General features: G+C 52.2%; 1 protein-coding gene across 1 annotated transcript; it reads left to right on the top strand.

Annotated features, from left to right (window-relative positions):
- The first annotated feature begins 1,919 nt into the window (after nucleotides 1-1,919).
- Nucleotides 1,920-20,770, top strand: LOC112545415 (butyrophilin subfamily 3 member A3-like). The gene is made up of 10 exons (XM_075915437.1): nucleotides 1,920-2,043; nucleotides 6,493-6,583; nucleotides 6,734-7,015; nucleotides 9,370-9,471; nucleotides 9,674-9,730; nucleotides 11,368-11,394; nucleotides 14,231-14,257; nucleotides 15,603-15,623; nucleotides 15,763-15,789; nucleotides 16,887-20,770. Exons 2-10 carry the CDS (start codon nucleotides 6,517-6,519, stop codon nucleotides 17,768-17,770), a joined length of 1,494 nt encoding a protein of 497 aa, XP_075771552.1. The 5' UTR covers nucleotides 1,920-2,043; nucleotides 6,493-6,516; the 3' UTR covers nucleotides 17,771-20,770.
- The last annotated feature ends 2,775 nt before the right edge of the window (nucleotides 20,771-23,545 follow it).

Consider the following 23,545-nt stretch of genomic DNA (forward strand, 5'->3'; position numbering starts at 1 on the left):
CTGGCTCACGAGCCACATGCTGCTCTTCCCCCCTTAAAGTGCAGTTTACGAAGCTTCCCCCCACCCCTGTGCCCCTACAATGGCCCCCGGCTCCCTGTGATCACTGGGGCAGGGGAGCTGTCTGGGGTAGTGATTCAAAATGGCGGCCAACAGGAGCCTGATGTGGCCAAAAAGCCTTGTATTTTAAAGGGACAGCTTCCTTCCCCCCTCTCACCCAACAAAAATTGCTCAAAAAAAAATCGGGTGCAGCTATTCACATTTTTTCTGTCGCTGTTTCGGCTCTCTTCATTTAATGGGTTGGCCACCCCTGGTCTGGACACTCTGTTGCACAAAAGTGCATCGCTTTTGGGATGCACTTTTGCAGTGTGGATGTGCTCTTGTGCAAGAAGATTTTGCAGAAGAGCTCTTCCACAAAAATCTTCTTGCACAAGAAATCTGAAGTCTAGATGTAGCCACAGAGACAGGCAAGGTCCTGCGGCAGCCTCACTAGCGAGTTCAGATGCTTCATTCCCAGGCGCATTTCCTATAGCAGCAGCCCAGAGGCTTGGAGCCAGGAGGAAAGGGACCAAGGCCAGGGTCAGAACCTGCTTCTGCATGACCCCCTGGTTCTGAAGAGTCTCGTCTCTCAGGAACACTCCCTCTGCAAGTGGCCCGGTTTAGGGCACAGGATTGCTTCAGGGCTTCCCTTGTGACACCCTCCCCCCAGCAGTGAGCCAGGCACTGAGCCAACTCTCTCCCACCAGTAGGGTTGCCAGGTAGACCCCGCCAAAAAAACAGACACACTTGATCGTGGGCAGGGAGGAGAGGAGGAGGGGTGGGACTGGCTGGGAGGGGAGCAGGGCAGAAAGAAGAGCTGGCGGGGGGGGGGGGGTGTCCCAGGGGCCACGGGGCTGGCTGAGAGGAAGGAGGGGGCCAGGAAGCAGAGCTGGAGGGAGTCGGGGGCAGCGAAGCTGGATGGGAGGAGAGGGACCTGGAGGAAGGGGGGTGGGAAGCAGACCTGGTGGGGGGGGGCGTGCAGCCACTGGCCACAGCCACTGGCCACAGCCGGAGTCCTTCAGGCCGCACACCCGGCAGGCACTCCCTCTAGTTGCGAGCTCCCCTGCACCGCCCCCCCAGCTCTGCTTCCTGCCAGCTCATTCCTCTTCCTGATCTCCCTGCAGCTGCATTCCCCCCCCCCAACCAGCTCTGCTTCCTGCCCACCCTTCCTCTTGGCCACCCTTGCAGCCCCCAATCCCCCCCAGCTGTGCTTCCCACCCCCCCTTACTCCTGGCCAGCCCTGCCCCCTCCTGGCCGGTCCCTCCTCCCCTGATATCCCACGACCGCCCCCCCCCCATGATGAGCCCTGCTTCCTGTTGGCCCCCCCATCTCCTCTGGCCAGCCCCGTTTCCCTCCCCCATTAGCTGTTTCCAGGCCCCCCTCTTCCTGGCCGGCACTGCTCCCTTCCTGGCCGGTCCTCCCCCCATTCCTCATGAAGCGTGTCCAGGTTTGGGTTTTTTTTTTAATGACTACCTGGTAACCCCTAGCAGTGATCCAGGACCTTGGAGGTTTTTAGTTTTGTTTTGTTTTTGTTTTTTTGGCTCAACAACTTTGGTCCTATCCCCCCCTTATTTTTCCTTCAACAAAATTTTTTCCTGGTGTTTTTTTTTTTTTTTTTTTTTTGCGGGGGGCTGTTCGGTATTTTTGTTTCAGCCATCTGGCAACCTTAGGCGGGCATCAGGAGCAGATTTAGGGGAGGGGAGGAGCAGATCTCAGGGCTGCACTGCAAGAGGAATGGGAAGCCCAGAGGCAACAAACTCCTCCCTGCTCCCCTGTCTGCACAGGTAATTGGAAACCTGCCCTGGGTCATGGCCAGATCCTCTCTGCCAAGTTAATGTCTGACAGACACCCTGGTGCTTTCACTTTCCCTGGTCAGAGTTCACCAACAGTTACGGATCCATTTCCCCACCCACCCCAGCTGGTCAATCCAGTTCCTTGGGTGTTCGGTGTGGGGTTGGGACCCCAGCTCGCTGCCTGGCAACTCCTGGGACATGCTGAGTTCTTGAGGTAGGTCCCTCCCTGTTATTGTCCCCTTTCCCTCACTCTCAAGGGCTGCTCACACTCCCACCCCCCACAGGCAAATTCCCCCCAATTGCAGGTCATTCCCAGTGCCGGGCAAACACTGCTCCCCCCCCCCCACTAACCCCTCATTGCACAGTGTGGTCCTTTGGGGCTGCTTGGGGCCTGTCTCTGAAGGGTGCCCGGGTGATTGATGCCTCTCCAAAAGGCAGCTCTGTCTCAGCTGCCCGGGCTTTTTTTGGTAGACCAGGGCGTTTGTCCCATTTGCTCTTGCTGAATGATCATCGGCTGGCAAAGGAAACCTGGAGAACTCCAAAGATTTGCCAAAAAGTGGGTGCAACCCCCAGCAAGGCATGGAGGAATGGGAGAGGGAACAGCAAGGCCAGGCCTGCACTGGAGGGAGGGCTGGGGAGAGTTCAGCCAGGCTCCACATGTAGGTGGAGAAGAGGGGACTCAGGTCAGCCCCATACAAGGGAGGTAGGGAAAGCAGGACGTAAGACCAGCCTCCCTACTTGGGCAGGAAGGAAGGAGGTCTCAGACTTGCCTCACCTTCCTGTGGGGGGAACACCTCACGTTGGCCCTACAGAAGGAGGAGGGGGGACTCGGGCCAATCTGTGGGGTGTCCCACTTTCCCTTTGGGAAAATATGGTCATTCTACTCACACCTTTTCTTCACCCTGCACCACTGATATCCCTAGGAAGCAAGGCTATGTGACCAAGTAGGGATTGTATTCACTCTGTTCACTTTGTTATGTTGCATGAGTTCTAGTATTCTGCATTCAGTCCATGTGTGTGCCTCAGTTTCCCTGGGCACTGCACCAGTACCCAGATGGTGATGGGATTGTCAGTGTGACAGCCATCCCCACGTGCACAAAGGCTGTAACCCGGGCCCAAGAAGGGGGTGAGACTTAGTGACAATTTTTGCCTGGGAAGTAGGACAAAGGCTAGAGAGGGTTGGAGGGTGGGTTTCAGAGTGTGAGAGTGAGTCTCATTGTTTTGAGGTGCAGATGGATTGTGCTGATTGCTTCTGGTTACTCTGCAAAGTCTAGTCCATGCTGTGTGGACTAATAAACCTGCTGGCTGGGAATCACATCTGACTGCAGAGGAGGGTGCAGCGCCTGGTGACTCCCCAGGCTGCCAGTCCAGAAGTGTGTATGTGTGGGGGGGCATTTGGCTCCAAGTTCAGGCATCTCCCTTGTGTTGCTATTGGTATTACAGAAGCACCTTGAAGCCTGGGTGTTCAAGACTGGAGTTCCCATAGTGCATGGTGCTGCCCAGACCACATGAGCTGTCAGAGCCACATGGTGACAGGCTGGGCACAGACCTTGACAGATCTCAAAGCCCCACTATGCTGGGTGTGGTTCATACAGACAGACTGTCCCTGTCCTACAAAGCTCTGAGCCTGGCACTGGGCCTAGCTGGGCTCAGACCTTCCAAGCTGTGTCTAGTGGGACATGATGCTGTGGTAGAACAGGTGTGCACCCGGCACAGGGCACTGAGTGCACAGGCCTGGTCTGTGCCTGAGGGACGTGTGGGGTTAGATCCCATATCGCCAGGCCTGGATTAAAGGGTGGGCTAGCCAGGCAGCTGCCTGGGGTGCCAACCTGATTCAGGGGCACCGCACGGTGCTGCTGGGCCGGGAGGGGGTGGGGCCACACATGCAGATGACCCTGGTGGCTGCTCGGGGCATGGCAGGAGCGGCTGCCCGGGGTGCAAGAATGGCTCGGGCCAGCACTGCATATTGTCTGTCAGACCCAGCATTGCCTCAAGCCACCAGCTCTCACTCTGCCAACCATGGCAGCCTAGAATGTCAGTCTGTCCTCACCAGTGCCCCCACACTGCCATCAGTCAAGGGAACAGCTTTCTCTCAGTGATCACAAAGCCACCAGCTTGTCCTCCTCAAAATCCCCCCTTCTGAGCACTGCTGTCTGGCATTGGCTGGGCTGGGATCAGCTGGGACTCTGCTTCCCTGTGATGCTCCCTTCTGCCTTGTTATCTTGTCCTCCCAACCCCGCACCACCGAGGGTTCGTCTGTTTCACCCGCACCACCCAAGGGTTCGCCTGTGCCCGGTCTGACCGTCGGAAAGCAGCTCGCTGGGGCGGGGCTGCTGTTGTCACGTGTCCCTCCTCTCTCCCATCATGCAAACAGTGCACCACAGTGGTCACCAGCCTGGTGTGAGGAGCAGTGTGCTGAACAGGGTTTTGTTCGTGGTGTGGAAAAGGACGGCGTTGGGTCAGCAACATGTCCATTGGCCACAGTGACCCCCTCGAGCCACTCCAGCATTGTTACTATGGTAACACAAGGGCTCAGGCCTGGAGCAAGGGGTCTGGTGTTCCAGGTGCTGAGCAGTCACAGATCAGGCACAGTCTCTGCCCAAAAAGGCTCAAAGCCGAAGAGTCAGACTCTACGGTTCTCCACAGCTGACACACACATTGGCTCTGCACTGAGACTGGATTCCTGCCCCTGTAAAGGCCAGTGGGAACATGCCCGTTGATTTCAGTAGGGCCAGGATTTACCTCTGGGTGGTTAGTGTTGGTAACACAGTCTCTGGCTCCAGTCAATTGCCCTGCACAGAATGGTCAGCATGGTCTTTCTGGGCTCCACTCATTTGAGGAGAGCTGGATTTGCTGATCAGAAGGTGAGAAATTTGGGGGGTATAAGAGCTGTCCTGTGTGTTGGTTTCTGTTGTGGGTCTGGAGCTCACAGGCTGGTCAGATGCAGGAAGCTTGGGGATGCTCTGACAGTGGTGCCTGGTGGGAAACATCTTCAAAACCACTCAAATCATTTAGGAGCTTAGGGAGTTCCAGCATTGTAGGACCTGACTCCTAGGTGTCCTGCTTTAGAGGGGAATTTACAGTCCCAGGCTGGCGACCAGATTCCCTGTACAATGACTTGGGTTCTACCAAGTTCCCAAGACATTTTTATTTTGGTTTGAGTCATTTTCTCAGACTATTGGCTTGTTTCAGGAAAACTTTTGAATAAAATGAATTTTTTTCCTGAAAAAACAACAACCTATTATTGCCTTCCTCCCAGAATTCCCAGCACCTGTTGTGCCTGATTCTCTGCATTCAGAGTCCTGCTTTGCACAAGGGTGTTCAGCAGGTAATATAATGGCCCAGAAACCTACACTCACCCTTTGCTCTGGGGTGGGATTAGAGACACACTGATATCAGAGAGTGCTTCAGGGACCAGACTTTAATCCCTCCTTCCTTGTGCAGCTGGGAACTCTTCAGCAGGTGGGATTAGATTACCAATGAAAGGCCCTGGGCTCTCCCTGATATGGGGTCCCCACAGACCCGCCTGCTACCTGTTGGAATGGCAGAGACAAGATCCACTTTCCCCTCCTAGGCTATGTCTACGCTGTATCTTTATTGCAGAAGAGGTAATGCAAATGAAGCACTCGTTAGCAACTTCTTGTACTTCATTTGCATATTCTCTTCCAATGTTTTTTGAGGAAGAGGGTTTTGTGCAAAAAATCCACCAGTGTAGATTGCGCCCATTTTGCACAAAATAGACGCGTCTACACTGCCTTTTTTTTTTGCACAAAAACCTCTTCCGCAAAAAACATTGGAAGAGAATATTCAAATGAAGCATGAGAAGTTGCTAATGAGCGCTTCATTTGCACTGCCTTTTCCGCAAAAAAGAGGCAGTGTAGACGTAGGCCCGGAGAGACAGGCCAGCCCATGAACCCCCGTCTCGCCTCTTATCAGCAAGGATTGCCTCCCCTCACCGCCATTTCTTCCCTCAGCAGCTCAGTCTTATTGCAAAGATGTGTTTGTGTAAGTGTATAATTTAGAAAGGCCCCCTCATAAAGGATGGGATGATGAACTCAGGAATTGTGAGGAACTGAGAGCAGGGGAGCAGAGCAGTGTTGCTGGGCCCAGCACTTCATCACCACGGATACTCTTAAGTTTGTTTTTAATAAAAGTTTTATTCTTTTTGCATTCCCTGGTTTATTTAAGGAACCCCATGACCATTCCAGTGCCACCTGGAGGACATTCCCAGACAGATCAAAGCAGACTACCTGGCAGGAGCAGGGTCTGGGCTGAAGAGCTCAGGGGATGGAGCAACCAACCTACATAGCAAATGTAGTGACACTGCAGGGGGGCAGCCATGTGGGTACAATTGAAATTCCCTCTGGAGTGGCTCTGCTCTGCTGTAGGCTCACCCTGCTTGGGAGTTGGGGACACCTGCACCTGACAAGGAGAGGAAGTGGGGGTGGATACACGGCACAGCCCAGTAGTATAAATTCCTGATGCCAGGCCTGGGCAGGGGGCACAGCAGCCTGGGTGGGGTGAATCCTCTTCTGTCCCTGGGGAAATGCTGTGCCTGGTATCAGACGGGGTGGGGTCAGATGATGGATGAGATATGTTCCCTGCCCTGCCAGCCCCTCACAGAGGCTGGGGGGTGTTAACCATCCCTGCTCTCTCCCGACAGGTCCCTGCCGGAGGGGGTGTTCCCATGGAGACGCGATGGTGGCTCTGTGTGTGCAGCCTGGGGATCCTCCTGGTGCCGTGTGCTCTCTCTGGTAACGTTTGAATCCCCATTACATCCCTCCCAGTCCCCATGTGCACTGCCCCCTGCTGGGTGGGTTTGGGGGATCTGTCAGGTTGAGGAATGCCATGGAGGCTGAACACAAGGAGGCAGCTTTCCTTTCACTCCCTGTCTCTCCCTGCAGCTGTGGCTCCAGTGTACATTGATGTGCTGGGCCCTCGGGGCCAGGGGATCGGGCTGACCTGTCGATCCACAGGCTGGTTCCCCAAACCTGAACTCCAGTGGGTTGGAAAGAATCAGCAGAACTTGGCAACAGAGATTGTGACTGACGTGACTCAGGACGGGGGGAACCTGTACAGCGTTGTGAGTCACGTCACCGTCACAGCAGAAGACAATGGAGACATCATCTGCATCGTGAGGAATGGCCAGGTGGAGACGGAGCAACAATCGGCCATTCGCCTCTCCAGTGAGTTCTCTCTCCTACCCCCATGCAGAACAGATTGTTGGCAGTTCTCTCCAGAGCTGTTAATGGCATTAAGTTGTTGCTGTTGTTGTTCAAAAGCAGTGTTGCTGTTCTCGAAGCTCCATGGATACTGTTGGAGTTGCATATTAATTCAATGCTATCCCTAAGAAAGAGCACAGGCTCCATTTGGTGGCGATGACATTTGGCCAGGTGCATGGTTGACAAAAATGGTACTTCTGACTGTTGATAAAGTAACTACTGAAGTAGTAGACTCAGGTCCTGTCTACACTAGAAACACTACAGCAGCAACAGTGTTAGCACTTATTATAGTGCCAGACAGGGTTCTTCCATGGCTGTAGTAAATACACTTGTCTGAGAAGCGTATCAAGGTTGACAGAATAATTCTTCCATTGAAATAGTGGTGTCTACACCTGAGGTTAAGTCATCTTCAATACATTATAAAGGGTGTGGCATTTTTGACATCTCTGAGTGATGTAATCAACCCAACCTAAATTTGTAGCATAGAGCAGGTCTCATACTCTGTAAGGGCTTTGGCTTATAATTGCATGAAACGCTAATAAAAAATTAGCACTGTACTAAATGGCTACGTCTACACTGGCATGATTTTCTGGAAATGCTTAAAATGGAACAGTTTTCCGTTATAAGTATTTCCGGAAAAAGCGTGTCTACATTGGCAGGATGCTTTTCCGAAAAAGCACTTTTTCCGGAAAAGCGTCCGTAGCCAATCTAGACGCGCTTTTCCGCAAAAAAGCCCCGATCGTCATTTTTGCGATCGGGGCTTTTTTGTGAAAAAGACTACTGGGCTGTCTACACTGGCCCTTTTCCGGAACAGTTTTCCAGAAAAGGACTTTTGCCCGATCGGGAGCAGCATAGTTTTTCCGGAAAAGCACTGATGATTTTACATTAGATCGTCAGTGCTTTTCCGGAAATTCAAGGGGCCAGTTTAGTCAGCTGGCAAGTTATTCCGGAAAAGCGGATGATGTGTAGCCAATATTATATGGATTAAAAACAACTGTTAGATCTTAAAGTAATTATAATATGAATCATCCTGCAATGGGGATGTCCCTAGTGGGGTAACACAGTGATCTATTCTGGGCCAATGCTACTCAAGAGCTTTATCAAAGAGCAGAACAGAAAGGTAAAATTTGTAGATGACCCAAGAATTGATGGAGTCGTAAAAAATAACACAAATAGTGCAAACTGAGCTCTCTTATTTGATAAGCTGGGTTCACACTATCAACAATCTGTCATGGATCCATGGGATTAGTTCTCTGGTCAGATAAAAAGTTCCCACCATCACACATGCATTTTAACATGGCCAAAGAGCAGAGGTCATACCTAAAGGATGGTAGACTGTAATCTGGAAAGCTGTGACTCTGAAGATGAGTTGGATGTGAGCTCCCCTAGCGATGCTGGAGCTAAGATGGAGCATGCAACCCTGGAACGTATAAACTATCTAGACGGAGACAAGAAGTGATATCACCTGTCTATACTGTTAGTCAGACCATTGCTGGATACTGTATCCAGTTCCTGTACCCACACTTTCAAACAGCATGATGACAAATTGGAAAGTGCTCAGGAAGGATTAGAAGTCTGGAAACTGCTTCCCAGTTAAAAATGCAGGAGCCCAAGTTCTGTAACTTATCCAAGGGAAGGTTAAAAGGTGACGTAGTCACTTTTTGTCACTACATACACAAGGAGATTTCTGACAGTAAATAGGTCTCTAATCTAGCTGTTAAGAGTTGGGGGCTGGAAGTTGAAGCTCAACAAATTGAAACTAGAAATCAGCTACAGGTTTTTAACAGCAAGGGAGAATTAATCATTGGAACAATTGACCTTGGGAACGTGGTGAATTCTGCACGTTAGAATTTTTTAACCCAAATTAGGTGTCTCTTTCTAGAAGCTCCGCTCCAGCTGGAACAGAAATTGCAGGGGTCACTGGAGCAGGGTCTCTGACTTGGGTGGTACAGGAGGCTGGACTAGATGGTCAAAATCACCTAGTCTGGCCATAACAGCTATGAATCCATAAACTCATAACTCACTGGGAACAGCTAGGAAAATAATTGATCTCTTCAGGACTTATGTGGACTGGACATGATGACTGAGAACTGGGAGCTGTGTGACAGTGAACAGCCAATCAGCTGGCTTGTGCAGGAAGGGCTGGGCAGGCCAGTTTCAATGGCTCCCATGTGTGGCTGTGACTTGAGTCTACAGGGGATGTTCCTTCATGCCTGTCAATTTCTGGGGATCTCAGAGACAGGGCTCAGCTGTCAATCCATTTTCCAGGTCCAGGATGGTCCTGTGCTCCTCACACTCTACACCTCTCTGTTTGCCAGGTGATGTCTTCCCCCGGATGTCTCCCTGGCTAGCTGCATTCTGGGCACTGTTCACTCTGGTTCTCGTTGGTGCTGGAGCTTATACATACCGTGAATATAGAGGTAATTGGGCTGTGTCATGGGCATGTTTAGAACCCGGCCCTAGAGGGCCTTGGGCTAGGACATGGGAGTGTCGTATTGTTCAGATATTTACTTTGGGTTGGTTTTACGAACCAAGCCAAACTAACAAACACACTGGGGGTCTCAGCCCCACCTGTCTTAGCAAATTGCTCAGTGTGTCCCCTTCCTTTCCCATGTCTTGCAGAGAAACAAAAGGCCCCTCAGAAGAAACAGAAAGAAGAGGAGGAGCGGTTGTCTTCTGGTAGGTCTCCTGCTCTGTCTGTTGAGATGTGTGAGCTCCATGACGGCTTGGTATTATCTGTGCGCTCGGGGCAATGATATACATGCTGCCAGGAGAATTCTGCCTAGTAAGTCCTCATCTCCCCTGCATTCTGAGACAGTCTGATGGTAACAGGATGGCAAATGTGCATTTTGCAGTGGAAATCCTATGCTCAGATACAACATGCCGGCACAGTGACTGGGGTTCCCTTGAAAAAGGTATCCCCAAAGAGCCCTGATCATCCTTTCTTTCACCTCTATTGCTCTCTGCCATGTCCCCAGGGGGCCACCATTCCTCTGGGCAGGGAAGGCTGGATGGGACTCCCCCAGCCATCAGCACTGTTCTGTAACCAGCCAGAGGGGCGCTGTGGAGTAACTGACCCCAGCCCATGGCTCTGCTAGCCCTGCTGTACCAGCCCAAGGCCTGCACTAAGTACTGCCCTGCCCCAGATTAACTCAAGGTGTGTTTTCAAACCTAATTAGCTAAACTGGTGCAAGTGTATGTGTAGTCAAGGACCAAGGCTGGAGAGACTCCTCCAGCTCTTCTGCCCATTGGTATCTGTCACTAAATACCAGCCCTGCCTTTGTCAAACTTGCCAACTTCTGCACTGAGTGTGGGAATGCAACTCTGAGATATCTATAACTAACCCCAGTTATTAGAGAATGTACAGAATCATACAGTGCATGAATCAACAGGGTGTCCTTGTAGCCAAGAAGGCTACTGGCATATTAAGTTGCATTAAGAGGAACTTTGCCAGCAGATCCAGAGAGGTGATTATTCCCTTTTATTCGGCTCTGGTGAAACCACATCTGCAGTATTGTGTCCGGTTCTGCCCCCCCCCCCCATTCCCCCACTATAGAAAGGTTGTGGATGCATTGGAGAGGGTCCAGCGGAGGGCAACCAAAATGATTAGGGGGCTGGAGCACATGACCTATGAGGAGAGGCTGAGGGAGTTGGGTCTGTTTAGTCTGCAGAAGCGAAGAGTGAGGGGGGATTTGATAGCAGCCTTCAACTTCCTGAAGGGAGGTTCCAAAGAGGCTGGAGAGAGGCTGTTCTCAGTAGTGACAGATGGCAGAATAAGGAGCAATGGTCTCAAGTTGTGGTGGGGGAGGTCCAGGTTGGATATTAGGAAAAACTATTTCCCTAGGAGGGCAGTGAAACACTGGAATGGGCTACCTATGGAGGGGGTGGAATCTCCCCCTAGAGGTTTTTATGTCCCAGCTTCATCACATGCTGGCTGTGATGATTTAGTTGGGGTTGGTCCTGCTTTCAGCAAAGGGATGGACTTGATGTCCTCCTGAGGTCTTTTCCAGCCCTAGAATTCCATGTTTAGTGGTTTCCAACAGATCTTTAATATAAGGGACAACAAACCCTTATATCTTCCCCTCTGTGCAAAGAGAACAGGAGTCACTGAGTGCTGCAAAAAGAAGCAAGAAATACCCCATGCAAATGTAGCTCAGGAGTGTTAACTATTATTATTATTATTATTGGTGGTGGTCTTATTAATGATGTTACCAAAATGGGAGAAGGGGCGGGTGAAGAGTGTTAAGAAAGAAATCCCTTTTTTTCTGAAATACAATATTTGCAACCCTGTGTCTCTTTTCTCTTCCCCATTTCAGAGTCTGAGAAGGAAGCCTTGGAAACAGGTATTTGGATAGGAAATGTGTTTCTGTTTTTTCATATCATAATAAGACAGGAAAATCATCACATGCAGTGTAAGGACTTCTGTCACCTTCATGATTATCCCTCCCCCTGCTCTACCATCCCTGCCCTGGATTCAGAAATAAATAAATCGTGTACAATTTGCAGCTCCGATTTCACTGTCCTGAGATGGGAGAGTGAATTTAATGGACAGCAGGTGTCAAGGTAGCTCTACACTGCCCAACAGTCCGATGACAGGGCTGTGAATAGCAACATACACCACAGTACTGTACTGTAATGCCATGAGGATGCTGTGGGTTTAAACTACAATGATGCTATTTTACATGAATGTTGTCCTGTTGGAAGAAGATTGCATTAGTGTGAATGAGTTAGTGTGTAGTGCACAACCAGCGGTGTTGTAGTGCACATCTGAGGCATTACATTGTGACACTTTGGTGTAAACTACAAATCATACCACCATAGGTTAAAGCAGGTGTTCTCAAACTTGTGATACCGTGACCCCCCCCCCAGTTGCTCGCGACCCCCCTCCCCATTGCTGCAACTCCCCTCTAATTTGTTTGTGATCTCCCTCTAAGTTGCTTGTGACCCCCCCGGGGGATCGGGACCCACAGTTTGAGAAATGCTGGGCTAAAGAATTAAGGGGGTGTTTAGACAAACCATGAGTGAGGGCTTGGCAAATGTCTTCCATGCTGTTGTGTGGATATAGCTCAATTCTGAAATGCAAAATCCCTGCTCTCCCATTTTTGGGCTCCCATTATACACACAGCTCTGACATGCCCCTTCAGTCTCCACCCATTGCATTCCCACTATCTCAACCCTGAGCACCACCATGGTTTCTGAATCACCTCCCAAACCTCCCTGCTATCCCAGCCCTGGATTTTTCAGTCTTGTCCTCTTTTTTCTTCACAGTTAGTCAAGGTTTGGGCCACAAAAGTACAGTGTCTCCAAACCCTGCTGCCACTCCATACGCAGTGTGAGGTTCACTCTGATCGGTCCCACCACCACTTTGTCCTCACAAGAGTCTGAAGAGGACCTGTTCCCATGTGTCTAGAGCTGGACAATAAATCTAGCACCACACAACCCCAGAAAACCCTTCCTTGGCTAAACTTCTGCCAACCACTGACCCTTGAGAAGGGGTCAGCAACCTATGGCTCGTGAGCTAAACATGGCTTGCGACAGAATCAAATATATGTCTTTTGGCCACCCCCGAGCAGCTGGGTCACAAGCTCATTTAAAGGGCTGGCTCAGGGTGCACTCTAGGGGCAGGTGCGTGTGATAGTAAGAGGGGACAGTGGGAGCAGTTACCACTGTCTGGGCCAGTGGCCCAATTCCAGTCCCCTTATGACTGCTGTGGTCTGTCCCCTGCCACCATGCTCCTCTGGCAGGCCACATGGTCCAGCCCCCATATAGATGCAGGAAGGGAAAACTGAGGCCCCCTTCATGCTGCGGCACATGTAGGAGGGGAGGCCATGATCTGGCCATGATCCTCTCCCAGTCCCTCCTCCATTTGTGGCTGCCCAAGTGAAGCAGTTCAGCCTCAGCCAAGTAAAGTAATCTGGACCTAGGGCCCCCTACATACTCTACTTCTAACCCCAGCACCCTGCTCTGCCTCCTGCACATCCCACACACCCTAACCCTGGGCCATGAGCCCCTCATACACTCCAACCCTGATTTCTGAACCCCTACATCCCCAGCCCCCTCCACCGCCAACACTCATGATGTCAATTATCAATAGGATTAAGTTGTATATTTTCAGTCATGCAAATGGACATTCTTCTACGGATCTTCGTTGGCCCCTTGTTCTGAATGTTGATGCAATGTGGCTCTTTGCTTTGAAAAGGTTGCCAACCCCTCCTCTAGAGGTAAACTCTTGTGCGGATCAGCACCACAAAAGGATTGCACAGCACAGACATAGGAGGTCTGAGGCTGGGTGACAGGCTGTAGGGCTCTATATGACACATGTTCTGGTGCAAGCCTGCTGGGGGTGGGGGGAGGGGTAAAGGGACAATTGCCCTGGGCCCAGGGATTCAAAGAGACCAGGAGCACCCAGCAGCCTCTGGCCCTACTATTAGTAACAGGTGGTGGCCAGAGCTCTGGGCCACTTTGAATTGCCATGGGAGCACTGGCATGCTGCTCCACATGGCTCTGAGGACTGGTAGGGGGCCCAGCGCCATGGCCTGGATGATTCTATGTGCTAGGTGCCCTAAGCTCCCACCCTTTCCTCAGTCTTTGCCCCATCCTCCCTTAGACCTGCCCCTTCCGGGGCATGAAGCCAGACCCTCTCATGCACACTTAGTCCCACAGTGTCTGTCAGTCCTTGTGTTCTGATATGACTCTCTCCTCCCTCATTTCCTGCAATGGCAACGGATGAGGTACTGCTCCTAGGTGTCATTTTTGGAGCTCTATTTAGGAGCTAATTTGGTACCTTGTCAGGCAGTCAGACACAAGTTAGCTCTGCTTGAGCTAGTGCATTAATATAGCAGTGTGTGGGTGGGGGGGGGGGGAGCGAGCAGAGGCAGCAGCTCAGGGTATCTGCCTCTGTATGTACTCAGGGAGTGTAAGTTCATTTATACCTGAGAAGCAACTAGCCTAAGGCCCTGCACATGCTCCCCATGGCTACCTGATGCTGTTAGGGCACTAACACTGCGCTGCCTGCTCAGACTGGGAGCTCAATCCCTGCTGCAGAGTAGGCACCCACAATGTTTGGAACAGCCCGTGTGTCTGTGCTCAGAATGACCCACACTCAGAACCACCCCATGTCACTGGGCTTGGGATGACTCGGACTTAACCAGTGATGGTCTCCTTCTCCTCTCCCCACAGAACGCCAGGCACTGCGTGCGAAGATCGGTAAGTTCATCCACTTCCCCATTAGTGCCCCTGGGCAGAGGCTTCCAGACACACGGTGCTGAGCAGATCCAGAGGCACCAACAGTGCAGGGCAGCGCTGAGTGAACAATGTGGTCTGAAATCAGAATTAAAGTCACCTCCATTCCTCAGCAGTACTGTGAGCCCTTTGCAGAGCTAATATATACAGCCCAGTGTCACCTGGCCTTTGACAATCCAAAGCCACTTGCATTATTCTGCCCCAGCAGGAGGGGGACAGTGACTTTTCATAGATATCTGCTGCAGGTCAGGCTCCTCTGGGCCATTTCCCTTAATGCGCAGGAGAGCAGAGACTAGATTCATGTGCAGCATGAATTTTCTGCAGCAATGCACAGTTGGTGTGCGACATAGAAGTCATCACGTTTATATTGGTTCACATAACAAAATGTAGATGGCAGAAATGGAATTAAAATGTTTTTTGGAAGGGCTCAGGCATGGGGCAGAGGGTTGGGGTGCAAGGCTGTAGGATCTGGGGTAGGACTGTGATGAGCAGCTTAGTACTAGGGCAGAAGGGTATAGAGCATGATGTAACGAAGGCTTTGTCTGAGGGATACAGGCCTGGGTCGGGGATGGCACATGGCCTTCCTGCTGAGGAAGGGGAAGGAATCAGCCCCAGCATTTCCCTAGCCTGCTGGAGCATGGCTTGGGCAACAAGCCGCTCCTACCTTTCCCTGGCCAGGTGAAGCACACTTATTTGGAGGAGCATGGGGTTTGCACCCTTGCAGTTCACATTTACCAAAAAACCACACACACACACACACACACACACACACAGAAATTCCTGCGTACAAGCCTGTAAATAGGCAGTTGTGCAGCCACACAGCTTATCAAAATCTAAGGTCAGAGTTCAATCAAGGAACCTGTCTTGCAAGATTTATGTGCTCGGGAAATCATAGCCAGGATTTGTACCCTACCAGTATCGCTTTCAAATCCCCCATTGCCAAGGCCGAACAGCAGCTTCTCAGTGACTGGAATTTTGCTCTGGGTGACTCTGGTGTAAATCCAGGTTCACTCTAGTGAAGCACATGGAGTTATTGTGAATTTACAGTAGCATTTCTGATGGCAACATTTGCTCCAATCCCAGATATAAGAGACAATACAAAAGCATCCCTGAGAGCTAATCATTTCTGTTAGAGGTCTCTGGTCTCTGGGTGAAAGGGCCTGTCTCACTTCACACAGCTAGGACATTTCTCCTTCAGCAGTGAGGGTCCATGAGCCATGTTCAAAGTGATCACAGGTCACAGAGCAGCACTGAGACCCAAGCTCTCTGCCTAAGTGAGAGGGAATAACTCCGTCTCTTTCCATTTCAGACAGGGCTGTCCGAGAGCAAGGTAAGAGGGTGCATTTTCATGTCACATGTCATATCACTCATTTTCTATCTGCCAATTTATCCTCTCCCAGAACAGCGTCTCTTGTGGGAGCGAGTGCCCTGTGTTTCCTCTGACCATGTTTGTTCCTCTTCCCTTGCAGGTTTCAGGCGGGCTCGGAGCTACATGGGTGAGTGGGGCTGGGAGGGGTGAGCAGTCGCTGCATTGGGGTTAGTGATATCGGTATTATGTAGCTGGACTATCAGAGATGGGGGCTTCCCGGGGGGCAGGTGGGGCAGGCAGGTGTTGGCTGCCGAACCATGGGATTGGATGCTCTGTATGGTCCCCAAACATGATGCCCTAAGCTCTAGGCCTCTCTCTTTGGATGCTCCCTTGCATCCTGTCACAGTTAGTTCTGGCACCACCCATCTCCCCTTGGCCCTTCAGCAATGATCTATCCAACCCCCATCATCTTCCCCAATAGCTCCATTCGGCCTTACCGCCATAACAACAGAGTCTTCAGCCTGGTCACCTTCTATGGAAGCTCTGATGTCTCTCAGGGGGTATGTCTACAGTACCCCCCTAGTTCGAACTAGGGGGGTAATGTAGTCATACGGAGTTGCAAATGAAGCCCGGGATTTGAATTTCCCGGGCTTCATTTGCATAAAGTCGGCCGGCGCCATTTTTAAATGCCGGCTAGGTCGGACCCCGTGACGCGCGGCTACACGCGGCATGGACTAGCTAGTTTGGATTAGGCTTCCTAATCTGAACTAGCTGTACACCTCATTCCATGAGGCATACAGCTAGTTCAGATTAGGAAGCCTAATCCGAACTAGCTAGTCCATGCCGCGTGTAGCCGCGTGGCACGCTGTCCAAACTAGCCGGCATTTAAAAATGGCGCCGGCCGGCTTTATGCAAATGAAGCCCGGGAAATTCAAATCCCGGGCTTCATTTGCATCTCCGTATGACTACATTACCCCCCTAGTTCGAACTAGGGGGGTAGTGTAGACATACCCAGGGAGAGTTCCTGGGCTGGGGGGACTGAAAGGATTCAAGGTGCCATCCCCCACTCAAGCTCCTCTTGTCACACAAGGGACAGGCCCAGGCACAGCTCTGCAGCTCCCTGGGGTTCCTGGCTGGATCTAGGCTAGCAGTGCCAGGCATCCCATCAGCCACCCTAACCCTCACTCCTCTGTCCTTTGTTCCTGTTGTCCTGATTGGAATCTCTCTCCGGTGGGGTCACTGACTGAACTGAGGCTAATGGGTTATTCTGATTTTTCTCCTCAGTTCTCATCACCCTGGATCGAAGGAGTGCACATGCCCAACTCCTCATATCTGATGGCAGAGCAGTCCGGCACAAACCCGCTTATTCAGGGCTGGCTACTTCATCTGAGCCTCTCATTGCTGTGGGGAGTCAGGGGTTTCCGGATAAGGAAGCAGTAATTTGCAGGTGGTACTGGGAGGTGGAGGTGGGGGACAGCCCAGACTGGGAGCTGGGGGTGCTGAGCGAGACTGTGAGAGACAAAGTGATAAGTCACAGGCTGCAGAGTTTCCCCAAGGAGGGGTGCTGGGCTCTGGGGAGTTCAGAGGGGAGCTATTACCCTAGTGAGGCTGACACTATGATCCAGAGCTGGGCTGTGAAGCCAACAGTAATTGGGGTGTTTCTGGATCTAGGAGAGAAGAGCCTCTCATTTTACAGTGTCAATTCAGTAGCCCTGATCCTGAAGATGCCGGTGGAAGGTTCTGAGGGATTGTTCCCATTCCTCAGCCCTGGTTTCGCTACAGGACAGGGTGAGGGGAAGCCCCTCAGCATCTGCCCCCCCAGTGACTGGAATTTCCCCCAGACATTAGGATTTAGTGAGTCTGTTCTTCAGGGAGATTCCACAGCCCTTGCACAGCCCCCTGCCCCCAAGAACGGGGACAGGACAGAAAACCTCACAGAGCCACCTGGAACTGGAGAAACAGACCCATTGTGTAGCTCTGCCCCTGGAAACAAACAAGTGGAAGAAAACAGCGCAGGGCCGCCTGTGAGAGAACGTTTCCAAAAGTTCCTACCCATGAAGCTGCTCCGGAAGAGGAAGCAGGGGGAGGAAACAGAACAAAAGCATCCACCAGTGGAAACACCTCCCACAGAGAAGGGGGAAAAGGAACAGCAAAATTCCAACGTTTGAATCTCCTCACCCTCACCAAGCCCTCCTGTGGGATAAAGGGAAGCATGTGAGAAAAATGCTCAGAACTTGACTCCGGAAGGGTTCTCTGGACTTGCCTCTTGTTCCAGGTATAGAAGGCCAAGGAATACACCGGGGGAATCAGACTCAAACACCAACAGCTAAGAAAGAACCAAAAGAAAAGCAGGGAAATGGTGCCACATCCTAAATTTCCTTCCTCTCTGACCTTTAAGGAGAACAACATCCATGCATGACAATGCTTTAAACCAACCCCTGTGGCATCAGTTTGTGCTAAACGGAAGGTACTGCGTTAACATGACTGTTAAATACACCATGTACACTGGATTAGGGGATAGTTAAAAATGATAAAAGGTCTATAAAACATGAGGGAAGACTGAAAGAATTGGGTTTGTTTAGTTTAGAAAAGAGAAGACTGAGAGGGGACATGATAGTGGTTTTCAGAGTGTTAAAAAAGCAAGGGAGAAAAAATGTTTTTCTTGGTCTTCGATGATCCGACAAGAAGCAATGGGCTTTAACTGCAGCAAGAGAGGTTTAGGTTGGACATCAGAAAAAACTTCCTATCTCTCAAAGTGGTTAAATACTAGAATAAATTGCCTGGGAATGTTGTGGAATCTCTGTCACTGGAAATATTGAAGAGCAAGTTAGATAGACACCTGTCAGGGATTACTAGACCAGGGGTGGCAAGAAGCAGTTTCGTGGGCTGGATGTGGCCCACCAAGCCATCAGATCTGGCCTGTGGCTGCCTCACTGGACCCTTAAGCACAGTGCAACTACAGCTGCTTTAAATGTAGCTTCTCTATGCTGGAAGTGAGAAGGAAAGCTTTGGGCTCTGTCCTGCCCCCCTCAGCAAAATATCTTAGCTCCCATTGGCCTCTTTCCAAACCAGAGGAGCTGAAAATTTTGCTGGTGGCAGAGGCAGCCGATGAAGCCTTTTCCCCACCTCCCTACGCTGAGCAGAGCCGTATGGAGCAGCTTGCAACTGCAGCCTTCAGGTTCTTGCTTAGCTACAGGGTGGGAGCCCGCTAGATAAGCGCCTCCCAGCCCCTACCCCCTTTCTCCCCTACCCAATTACCTACCCTAGACCACCACCAAAACCTCTGTACCCCTTTTCTCCTGGTCATACCTCCCTCCCAGACCATGCATCCCCTCCTACAGCCCCTCCCCTGGCTAGAATCCTCCCCTGCACCCATATCTTTTCCTCAACCCTGCATCCCAATACCCTGCCCCAAGTCACTACTCTGCACCCCATTCACCCAGATCATATCTCCCTCCCAGACCTTGCACCCCCTCCTAAAGCCCTTTCCCCAGGCAAGAATCCTCTCCTGCACCTTCTGGACTCTGCACCCCAAGCCTATGCCCAAAATCACAACCCCCTCCTTCCCCCAAATTCCCTCTCAGACGCCACACCCCCTCCTCCACTCCAGATCCCTACCCCAAGCTCCCTTCTCCACCCAACCACTGTCCCAGACCCCAAAACACCTCGGTAGATATACTGGAATGGCCCCTCATTAGAAATTATTGCCCACTAGTGGTTCCCAACCATTTTTATGCCAGTGACTGGCAAACCCATTCTCAAACCATTGGCAGACCAGGAACATTTTGCATGGATATATAAATATGTTACCTGACCACCTAGCCCCAACACAGCTCTCTGCTCCCCAATGTCTAACACCCTTTGACCTCTCACCCCTAAGTCCCATGCCCTTTGACCCTTTAAACTCTGACCTTCATAGTCCATGCCAACACCCTCTTGCCCCATGACTCCACCATGCCCTCACTCAACACCCCTTTGCCCCCACCCCAACTCTCCCAATACCAAGGCTGCCACCGTAGGGTGTGTGACTGTTACTGCCACGCAGACAGGGGTAGCTGTGGTTGGTGGCACGTGCACTCTCTCTCTCTTCCCCAAGCGTGTCTTGCATCCCCATGGGTGGAGGGGGGTAGCGTGGAGCCCCAGCCAGCCCCCATTACTGAAGAGGGATGGAAGGAAGTCCCTCCTACTCCACCTCCTCTTGTCACTGCCAGCAATAGTGTCCATGGACGCAGACCACAGAGTCCCAACTGGCTGTCATTACTGATGGGGGGAGGCGGGAGAAAGCCACCTCCTCCTGATGCTGCCTGAGTCCCAGTACCACCACTGGCAAAAGCGGCCACTCAGGCAGGGGGAGCAGCCATTGGAGGCCCCCACGCTCCCTCCTCTTTCCCACTCCCTCTCTCCCCAGTCGCAGAGGAGGAAGGAGGGCACCTCCTGTTTCATTGTCTCCTGCCATACCTCATCCACCATGGCTGCTGGAGCTTACTTGCTGTGAACAACCAATGTGAGCTTCGGCAGCTGCCATGGCCCAGCAGCCAGCAGGTCGTGGATTGGCAGTGGTCCATGGCCTGGGAACTACTGATCTAGATGGTGCTTGGTTATGCCATGAGGGCAGGGGACTGGACTCAGTGACCTCTCATAGTCCCTTCCAGTTCTATCATTCTATGGTTCTATGCAGAGGGAAAGGGTCGCCCAGTGGCACTGACTCACTCCCATTGCAGGCAGGCACACAGACACATTCTCACACTGTCTCTCTGCTCCTGCCAGCCTCAGACCATGTGATTATGTGGTAGGATTGGGCAGCTCTGTGTGCATTAGACTGGTCTGTGATGGCCTCACACTGGGCAGCACTCTGAGGGCAGAACCTGTTACCCAGCCTCCCCTGGGCTCTGTACGGGGCTGGCTGGGCTCATAGGGAGCAGGGATGCTGCTGCAGAAGTTTATTCTTACAAGGACATGGGGTAGTTCAGTTACTGTTGGAAATTATAGTGGGAGGAGAGGACAGGGTGCAGGAAAGGATCAGGCTGTCAGCTGCAGCATTGCCAGGTCTCATGGTATTTGCTGTCCCTTTAAAGCCCCACCTCCTGGAGTCCTGGGATTGGAGGAGAGTCTCAGCTTTGGTTTAAAACAAATAAAATGTAAGTCTTTGGCCTGTGGTTGGTGTGGAGCCTTGATGTGTGATCCCAGTGCCCCTTGTGCAACGTGTTTGGCTTCACTGCTGGGAGTGCTGCATTTAACCCTAGGGCCTCTCAATATATTGATGGTCGTACTGGGAGCTATGCCCCTCCTCCTTCCGCTAAACTTCACCCAAGTATCCAAGATAGCACCTGTGGTCCAAGCTTTCCTCCCACCAGGGCAGTGATTCCCAACCTTTTTCCCATGGAGGAACCCCTAAAATAATTTTTCATATCCCAAGGAACCCCTACCTATGAAAATGTTTGCAGGCCAGAAAAAGTTGACAGCGGGGAGTGCAATTCAATTACTGTTGTTGTATATATATATTAGCCAATTAGCCCATCATAAGATGGCATTTTCAGATCTCTCCTCCATGTTGGTCTTTTCTACTGAGCCTCCAGTCTCTCGCTCCATCTCTCTCTCTTCCTTCTACTACCTCCCCCCCTCTCTCTCACCTCTCCTTCACCTTCTGCCTCTCTCTCCATCTCTCTGGGTATGTCTACACTACATCACTAATTTGAACTAACTTATTTCGAATTAGTTAATTCGAACTAAGCTAATTCAAAATAAGGCATCTAGACTCAAAAACTAATTCAAATTAGCATTTTGCTAATTTGAACTAGCACGTCCACACTGATTGGACGCTGGGTTGCATTTAAGGGCAGCTCAAACCGGTTCCGGCAGGGCATCAGGTCAGTAGTTGCTGTGTGTGGCTGCTGTCTGAGGCTATCTGAGGCTTGTGCTTAAAGGGACCCCCCTGGACAGCCGGTTCTCAGCTTTTCCACTTGCTTGCCTACCTCGCCGAGGGACAGCAAAGCGTTTTCCTCTCTGCCTGCTCTGCAAGTGGCATACCCCTGCTCTGTGCCGATGGGACACTTGCATGAGGCCCACCATTCTCCTCCAGAAGCATGTGGCCATTGTCCTGTGGAAGTTCTCCACACTGGAAAGCTACCGATCCGTCGGGAACCAGTTCGGCGTGGGGAAATCCACCATCGGAGCAGTGCTCATGCAGGTATGGCACTCACTGGCCACTGGGGCAGGGGGGAGAGGGACTGCAAGGAGGGGATGGGCCACCCTAAGGAAAACGGGGGGAGGGAGGAGGCGAAAGTGCTCTGCATGGGAGGGTTTGTTCTGTCCTGGCCGTACTACACGCTGCCCGTAGTGGCCAGGATCACAGTGGGGGTCACTTCCAGGAGTAAGGCACGGGGCAGTGCCAGGGAATGAACACTCCCAGCTGCCCAGGCGCCCCAGTGATTCGCGCTTTGCTGTGTCTCTCTTCAGGTGGTCAAGGCCATGAACTGGGTGCTGCTCCGCAGGGTGGTCCGCCTTGCCAACCCGGACGCCATCGTCAAGGGGTTTGGCGCCCTCGGCTTCCCCAACTGCGGGGGGGGGGGGCATCAACAGGACGCACATCCCAATCCGTGCCCCGGAACACCAGGCCTCCCAGTACATCAACCGCAAGGGGTACTTCTCTGTCCTCCTGCAGGTCGTGTCTGACCACCGGGGCCAGTTCACGGACATTAATGTGAGCTGGTCTGGCGAGGCACACGACACCAGGGTGTTCCGCAACTCCTCCGTGTGCCAGAGGCTTCAGGTCGGGACCTTCTTCCCCGACCGCCACATCAGGGTCGGGGACGTAGACATGCCCATCTGCCTGGTGGGGGATGCAGCCTACCCACTGCAGCCGTGGCTGATGAAGCCGTACACGGGGCACCTCAACCCCTCCTGGCAGGCCTTCAATGCCAGGCTCACCAGGGCCTGCATTGTGGTGGAGGGGGCCTTTGGACATCTGAAAGCCAGATTTAGATGCCTCCTCACCCGCCTCGACTTCGCCAAGCACAATATCCCTCCAGTGGTGGCAGCATGTTGTGTGCTGCACAATTTGTGTGAGTGGAAGGGGGAGTCCTTCCTGCCAGCCTGGATAGCTGAGGCTGAGTGCATGGATGACCAGTACGCGCAGCCTCGCACTGCCACCATCTGGGAGGCCCAGCGCGGGGTCATCCAGATCTGGGAATTCCTGTGGAAGAGCTTCCAGGTGGAGGAGGACTGAACTCACCCTGCATGCCCCACTGGGGCCTTCTTACACCCTCCCCTACTTCCCCTTTCCCCTCCCTAACCCCCCTTCCTAAAGTAAAATAAAAGCACCTGTTTTGCCAAAAAAACCTCTCTTTATTGTACATAACTGGGGTGTGGGGAGGGAGGAATAAGAGTGTGAGAGGGGAAGGTTAAACCTGGGAGGAGGGTGCTGGAAGGGGGAGGAAGGGGAGGAAGGGAAGGGAAAACTCAGGGATGGGGGTCCTGCTGGCTCTCCCGTCTCACAGAACTGTGGGGGTGGGGGCATCGGGGGGGAGTGGGTGTGCAGGGTGGGGAAGGAGCTGGTGCTCCAGTCGCTGCTGGTAGTCCTCCAGGTTCCTGGTGCACCTGCTGTCCCGGGTGCATGTGGCTGTTGCAAGTGGGGTGGTGCACCCTGCTGTCCCAGGTGCTGCGGCTGTGGTGAAACAAGAGCAGTGGTCAGTTCTCCATGGGTACACGGTGGGTGAAACCCAGTCCCACTCTGCAAGGTGAGGTCGGCGTGTGGGGAACGGGCCAGGGCCCCTGCATGACACCCAGCTGCTACTCCATGGTAGGCAAGGCCCAGGCGCACGGTCCCTGGGCTCCCTCTCTCCCAATACACATAAGGGGAGCATGATGGCACTCACATGTGGAGCCCTCCCCGGCCTCGGATGACACAGGCAATGTGCTCTATGGGATGCCTCAGAGGTCCTGGA

The sequence above is a fragment of the Pelodiscus sinensis genome, unplaced genomic scaffold (genome assembly GCF_049634645.1).
Source record: "Pelodiscus sinensis isolate JC-2024 unplaced genomic scaffold, ASM4963464v1 ctg34, whole genome shotgun sequence".
NCBI classification, from domain to species: domain Eukaryota; kingdom Metazoa; phylum Chordata; order Testudines; family Trionychidae; genus Pelodiscus; species Pelodiscus sinensis.